The sequence below is a fragment of the Neltuma alba genome, unplaced genomic scaffold (genome assembly GCF_004799145.2).
Source record: "Neltuma alba isolate B1F8T4 unplaced genomic scaffold, ASM479914v2 tig00010095_pilon, whole genome shotgun sequence".
Lineage (NCBI taxonomy): Eukaryota > Viridiplantae > Streptophyta > Magnoliopsida > Fabales > Fabaceae > Neltuma > Neltuma alba.
This window is the reverse complement of record NW_021635049.1, coordinates 99,877-107,765: the sequence shown is the minus strand read 5'-3', so window position 1 is coordinate 107,765 and position 7,889 is coordinate 99,877. Positions and strand designations below refer to the sequence as shown.

The 7,889-nt window shown below is 34.6% G+C and overlaps 1 protein-coding gene across 1 annotated transcript; it reads right to left on the bottom strand.

Annotated features, from left to right (window-relative positions):
* Positions 1-1,905: 1,905 nt before the first annotated feature.
* LOC114754179 (uncharacterized) lies at positions 1,906-2,880 on the bottom strand. The gene has a single exon (XM_028942945.1). It carries the CDS (start codon positions 2,878-2,880, stop codon positions 1,906-1,908), a length of 975 nt encoding a protein of 324 aa, XP_028798778.1.
* Positions 2,881-7,889: the final 5,009 nt, after the last annotated feature.

The window sequence follows — 7,889 nt, the reverse complement described above, 5'->3', positions numbered from 1 at the left end:
GGTACTTGTTCTTTATGGTTACCTTATTCAATTGGCGGTAATCAAGCACAGTCTCATGCTCCTATCCTTGTTCTTCACAAAGATCATAGGCGAGCCCCTAAGGGATACACTCAGCCTAATGAAGCCCTTTTCTAGCAACTCCTCGATCTGTTTCTTTAACTCTGCTAATTCTGATGGAGACATCCGATAAGGAGCTTTAGAGATAGGCTCGGTTCCTGGTACAAGATCAATGGAGAACTTTACTTCTCTTTCTGGAGGCAAACTTGTTACCTCCTTTGGAAACTGAAAGAGAGCCTTTCTTGTCATTCGCCTTGGGGTTCTCAATCAAAAATAAATCCAAGCTATGCAGTATAGTGCAAACTCAGGTCGTTTCACTTTTGGGAGCCTTTATTAATTACCTAAGCTAGACTAAATGCCATGCAATGCAATGAAATGGGGTTTTGGGTTTTTAAGATTTAAATGAATTGATCCAAAACTGAATGCAATGAAAACAAACCTAAGATACTATATTTTTGGTGTTTTAAGATGATAATGATGGAATGGAAATGATTGATAGGAAATCTCTTGAAAATGGTTTTGATGGCAATCATAGTTCACTTAAATATTGGGAGTTTCACAAATCCATTAGGTTTTCTTAATAAGAACCTCATTAACTCAATGAGTCCAAAGCTTACATTAATGAACTCATTAATGTAAGCTTTGTTTAGCTTCCCTAATGTGTAAATTGGAATGATCATGCAAATGGCTTAATGAAACACACAATCAACTCAATACCCAAACACAACTAGGCAAGATAAGAGAGAATCATGAGAGAGACATTAAGCATACATGCAACTACATATATTTAAGCTCAAAGTTCAACATCAATCAATCCAATATACAAAAGATAATCAATAACCACTGATTACAGAATTAATCAAAGTATCTAACTAAGAGTTTACAATTCCTAGACCTAGGAAATCATAAATGCCTAGCTAAAAACTGAAGATTAAAACTAAAACTCCCCTTTGAAGCTTAGGAACTCATGCTACTCCACCATCTTCAAGAGTTGATAAACCCTAGCCCTCCATAACTTCAAGAAAAGCTCCAACTGAAGTGAATCCATCGGTCATGGTAGCTGGGAGTGGAAGGAAATGAGATGGAGTGAAGGAAAGATGAAGGAAATGGATGGGGAAGAAGATGGAGATGGAGAGGCAAGAGGATGGGAGAATAGAGGTGTTGTAGGAGATGGAATGGAGTGTTTTTTTGTCGAAAATAGGGTTTCTAAGGGTTTTAGGGGTCCATCTGGGTCGGATCATATGATTAGAAGCTCCATTTTCGCGTTCTGATCCGGATCTGGCGTTGCTGATACGAAGAGTTCGCCGCGGCGAAGCATGCCCGAGAGGAGCTCCGCCTAATCTTGTGATTTCGCCGCGGCGAAGCTGTAAGTTGGCCGCGGTGAACTCTGCCCGAGAGATTACTGGTGAGATTTCAATTTGGCGCCGCGGCGAAGAGAATCTTCGCCGCGGCGAACTCTATTAGTGCTGATACTCTGATCTTGTGTTGTGTCATCCTTTGGTCTTTGGTCTTGGCTCCAATTCTCAATTGTCCTACAATAAAAAGCAACAATTTGAAGCATCAATTGTCCTAGAAATCAACTGAATACAATTAATAACCAATTATGACAATCTTAACCTCAAAAAGACACTAACTCAAAGCAAGGACTCTTAATCTAAATTAAGCACAATTATCATCAAAAGGAGCCAAAATCTATGATAAATACCCTTAAAATGATATGAAATAACATAGAATAATTAGGCTAAATCAGAAACACATCCAGGAATTCACTCACCACTGCAATCTCATCTACGCCTTTTCAGCTTCTGTCTAAACAAAGAAGAACACTATATAGGCTTGACAACCCTTTCAAATACACTTTTCAACTTGCATAAAAGACAACAGTTGTTGCCCACTAGAACTTGCAAAGGAGACCGGCAAAGAAATGGTCTTCCTTCTACAATCTAGGGTGGTGCCATTTGTTGATAACCAATCCATTCCTACAATCAGATCAATACCCTTTAAGGGTAGACAAACAAGGTCTATAGTAGAAGTCCTACCCTCAAATTCAATCATACAATTCAAGCATGCTTTAGAAGTTTTCACTGAGACTCCTGCTGGTGTAGAGACAATCACATCACAAGGCAATTCATACATATGAATACTTAAACGAGACACATAATCATCAGATATAAATGAGTGTGTTGCACCAGAATCAAATAAAGCTTGAGTTTTAAAGCCTTCGAGTTTAAGAATACCTTTGATCAAATTGGGGGAAGTGTCAGCTTCTTGTTGAGATAGTGCGAACACTCTTCCTGGGACTGCAGCTCTAGTATTATTGACCCCTCGTGAGCCTTCCTTACAGAATTTGAAAATGTGGCCCAGTTTCTTGCACTTGAAGCAGATTATACAATTTTCTTGATGCATCTTCCCATACTTGGCACACTTTTGACTATTGGCAGTGCTAGTGATAGGAGCTGTATAACTCCTGTAAGAGCTCTGTCCCCCACTAACCTGACTTCTCAAAGGTCCATTAAATTGATTCCTCAAGGGTCTACTGAATTGACTCCTCGAAGGTCCACCAAATTGATTCCTTGAGGGCTGATTAAATTGCTTCTTGGAGTTGTTGAAGCTGTAAGTATTCTTCTTACCGATTCCTCTCGTAGGTTTCATGCATGGAATGGACCTTATATAAGAGTCCTTCCTCTTCTCAGCTTCTTCTTCTCTCGTTCTTCTAGCAATGATACGTAATTTGGTGCACGTATTTTCAAAATCATTAATCTCCAAGAGTGCTAGAGTTGTTCTTAATTCTGGTTTGGCCTTTTCCAGTAGCCTATCAGCCATCCACTTCAAGTTATGTTACATCTATGGATAAGTAGTATATTTGACTAACTCAAGGAATCGAGCGATGAAGTCTTCCTCATTTAAGTTCCCTTGGTTGAAAGCATAGAATTCTGCTTCTTGATCAGCTCTAAGGGCATTAGGATAATAATGTTGGAAGAATTTCTCCTTGAACCTTTCCGAAGTCATTTCTGCACTCTCAAAAGGTTTAATGCTGTCCCACCACTTCCTTACTGCCTTTTGTAACAGCTACTCAGCAACTTGCACTTTTTCCTACGAGGTGCAGATTACTATTCTGAATATAGTCTCCACCCTTTCGATCCATTCTTTAGCTTTAGATGGATTCAACCTGTCCTCAAACTTAGGAGGATCAAACTTCCTAAAACTTTCCCAGAGCAGTGTGATACATGCAAGGTCGTGTTGAGAATGTGCCCTGCTATCAACTTTTGATTCAGTGCCTCTAAGAGTATCACCTATGGACTGGTGGTCACTGGGAGCTTCATCATTAACTGGGCCATTTTCTTCTTGATGGCTATCACACTGACCTTTGATTGCCACTAGCTCGTCCTCATGTCTCCTCACTCTCCGATCAATACTCACGACATAGGTTAATGTTCACCATTCTTCCCTCCTATGAAGAGTAGCAGATGGACACTAGGTAAACTAAACAGAGTTATTAAAATAAACTTTTAATCTAAAAACTAAAAGGAAGTGCACATGTTATTATATTTAAATTGCCATGACTTGTAGCCAATTTTTTTCCCAAAACCTTTTTTAAAAAATTATTTCACTATACTCAAATAAAAAGCCATGGAACGTTGTAGCTCTGATACAAAAAATGTAACACCTCATATAATTATATCCATATACCCAATAAAATATTTCATATAAAAATCCATACGTTACTGACACTTCAAACAAGTCATAATTTCAAAATGTTTCTAACATAACAACAAAATAAACTATTAAAGTCTTCTAGTTATGGAAATTAAAAATATAACATAGCATGTGTCCGAGGAGTATAGAAGCCTTCACGGCTCACTCTATTGGTGCCTTCCCTTGATTCCTACTAGATCCCTCGCCTGAAAATTGTTAATATAAAGAGTGAGATCAAACGTCTCAGTAACTACTGAAATTCTAACCTATACAGGCAAACCATATATGATAAACAAAAATCTATTTATGTGTGTATATATATATATATGAAAATCACGGATTTGATACATTCAACTCAATTTCATTTTTGATTCAACAATATACTAATATCATATTTCCAATATATCTAAAAAATAATGCAATATGCTGCCTCCCTTATATCACCGTCTACTCTCATACTGCTAGCTAGAGCCATAGGCTAACATATAGTTCGATAGGAATTAATCCATTTTACCGAATTATTCCAAGCTTATTGATCTAGAGATATATCCGGCCAAAGATATAGAGCTCAAGCTTAGACTATAACTCCCCTCCTTTACGAATAGGGAGGTGTCACATGTCGCACAGCTCCAACGAGTTCCCAGCTAAAGGAAAATATGGAAGAAGGGGCCTTGACAAGTGCTATCCACTGTGCACCGAGTGATGGCATACCACGTGGTAATTTATATCCATACAAATCTCCTTCTATCCTTAGCCCAACAATGCATGTCATATGCAAATAATGGTACATCATAAATATGTTCTCAAATATATTATTAAAAATAAGAGAGAAATAAAATTCATGTACCATTTAACAGCAACTCATGATAATTTCATAGCTATTAAAATATTTAAATATTGATCATAATTACTAGCAATAAATCTTAATAAAATCAAGTAACATACCAAAACATTTATTAAAAAAATCATAACATTACATTATATTTCAATATGATATAAAAATTAATAAATCCACAATATAATCATACACAATTCACATGTACAAGAAAGAATTTTCAGAGTTACCTAGTACTCTTTAGCTTACAAATAACCACACAAAGATTACTCTAAAATTCTCAAGAGTCTACAAAATTGCATATAAATATTTATTAATGTAAAACTCAAAACTACTCTAAAACTACTCTAAAATTCTAAAACTACCCTCTAAACCAAAATAACATAAATATATTAACTCTCCCAAATCTATCCATTTATAATAGATATAATATTATTTTGAAAAATATAATTTACATATAAGGCTATTTAAATTTAACAACTTAAGTAAATATATTTTTATTACCCAAAATCTAAATATTTTATATTAAAATTCTGAATTATTTATTATAGTCTCCTTTAAAAATTTTTCTCAAACCAAACAACTTCTTTGAATTATAAACAAACTGTGATTTTATCTAATTTCACAAAATTCTCAATTTACAATTTTTCAAGACTTCAAAAATTATTTTAACAATATATCTTTCACATATTTAATATTCAAACCAATTAAAATCTTAATAGTATGTTAAATAAATCAAATAAATTATTTAACTTAAATTTAATTGGTAAAAATATTCTATATCTCTGGGTAACAAATTTTTCAACTAAAATCTTAATTTAAAGTTCCTAAAAGTCATTGAACAAATGTAAATCGATTAAAATTCCTTAATAATATATGTTTAAATCTCTATGGTCATATATTTTCAAAACTCTACATATACTCCATATTCAAACGGTAAATTTTTCTCTAAACATTATAATGATACTAATAATATGAAGCTGTAAATGTATAGAAAATATTCATAAAGAAAATTTGATGAAAAGAAGTAGTTTTGTGTACCTAAATGATCCCCAAAACATGTCACGTACTCTGTAACTCAGCTCTCTCTCTCTTCCTCTGCTTCTCACTCTCTTTTCTCTTCTCTCGCTCTCTCTTCCTCTTCCGTCTCTCTTCCTCTGGCTTGAAAATCAACTGGGGTGAAGGTATTTAATAGCCCCATATTCAATTCTTTCCACCGCCCCTTCCTATTTTCTTCATCCTATATTGTCCCCTATAATTTTTTTCCAACCTGCGTCCTCCCTTTTTCCTTCTTCAATTAATACTATTGCCAATTTTTTCACCTTCATTTACTACTCTTCCTCAACATTCTTCCTTCATCCGTTCCTTCTTTTCCTTTTTCTTCTCTTCATTTAATACTCCATCCTAACATTCTTCTTTCATGTACTACATTCCATTTTTTCCAACCTCATTTACTACCCTCTCCCCTAAATTCTATTCCTAAGTCAAAAGCCACAACTTTTCATCAAATTCGGTGGAAAGTTGTTTGTTTTTTTTCGGTAAAAAGTAATAAAATATTATTATATATATTAATTACATTCTTTTTAAAATAGTATGTTACATTAGACATACCCTGATGCTTCCTTGACAATAGCTTGTTGTTTCCTTGCCCCCAAAATGCTCAAGAAATTTGGTCAATAGGTCTAGAAAATAGTTGAGTAGAACCTCCCCTTAGTTTTCCAATTTGACACCTTTTTCTTGTATTTAGGGGGTATTTATGGACAAAATTTCCTACCATTTTCCCCCAATTTTAGGCACTCAAAATGCCACTTAAGGAGGTTACTTGGCTGCCATTCAATGCAAGACACATTCAGATTTGTCCAAGTAGCTTTTCACTAGAATATTCCTAGATTATCATATGAAAATTGGATTTTATTTTAATTAAATAGTAGGATCCAAAAGATACACAAAATTGGGCCCCAATTGGGCTCAATATGGAGTCCACAAATGGTTTAGGATGGTCCAAAAAAATGGCCTACAAACCAAATCACAATCCCAAACCATTTGGAAACTTTATCAGTTACTATTCACTAGTAGCATACCATAATTTTCCCAGGCCTCCAAAAATTCTTTTCACTCCATGAAAAATCCCTTTTTCATATAAGGATATGATCTGAAAGTTTTCAAAATTTTTCTCTACCTCTAACTATTTATTTTGAATTTTCTCCGATTGGGCCTCTGTGGGAGCAACTGCTGGAACAATAAATTTCCTAAAATTAATTCCTGAGTTTTCAAGGCCTAAAACCAATTTTATAAACTCAAATAAATATTTAGACAATTTATCCATATTTTTTTCTAGAATTATTGAGGTCTCTAACTAATTAAAATAATTGCTTTCCTTCGATTTTTCCAATATTTTCCCAAAAAACCTTTATTTACGGGAAATTCCATAACAATCTATATTCATAATAATTTCACCTTTCAGGTCTCAGTTGAGATTTCAAAACCTCTAATTTATATTTTTCCCATTTTTCAAGAATTTTCTGGAATTTTTCTCGAATTTTCCCGTTTTGCCCTTCCTAGACTGATAATTACGAAATGCCAACCCAAACCTTATCGAGGTTTCAGGATGTGACACAAAGACAATAGCAAATAATTTCTTTTTAGTAGTGGTGTAAATTCTTTAAGCTGCATCTAGGGTTTTAGAAGTATGGGCAATTACTTTAGAAGTAGAACTATCCCTTTAACTCAACATTGTCCCCACACTTAAACTTGAAGCATCCCATGAAATTTTAAAAGGTAATTACCAATTGGGAGAGGTCAAAATAGAAGGAGTAACTAGCCTGCTCCTCAGTTCATCAAAAGCTAGCTCACATTCTTGGTCAAATTGAAATTCAACATCTTTTTGCAATAGTTTAGATAGAGGTAGAGCAATTTTGCAGAAGTCTTTGATAAATCTTCTATAAAACCCCACATGTCCTAAAAAGGATCTCAACTCTTTCATGTTGGTAGGATAGGGCAACGAAGAAATCACCTCAATCTTTGCTTTATCTACCTCTATTCCTTTATCAAAATCAAGTGACCTAGTGTTACATCTCGAAAAATTTTCACTTGGATATAAGGGATTAAAAATTTGAATGAGGGCCAATGTAGGAACTAGATAAAGAGACGAAACAACTTTGATGTGAAACCCAGATAAGGTCTGGGATGGCATTTTTGTAATTATGTCTAGGAAAGACAAAACAGGAAAATTTGAGAAAAATTCTAGAAAATTCCTGAAAAATGGGAAAAGTATAGGTAGAGGTTTTGGAAACTTGGTTAA

Coding starts and splice junctions, on each gene's coding strand:
- LOC114754179 (XM_028942945.1), bottom strand. CDS start 2,880: ATGGCTGATAGGCTACTGGAAAAGGCCAAACCAGAATTAAGAACAACT.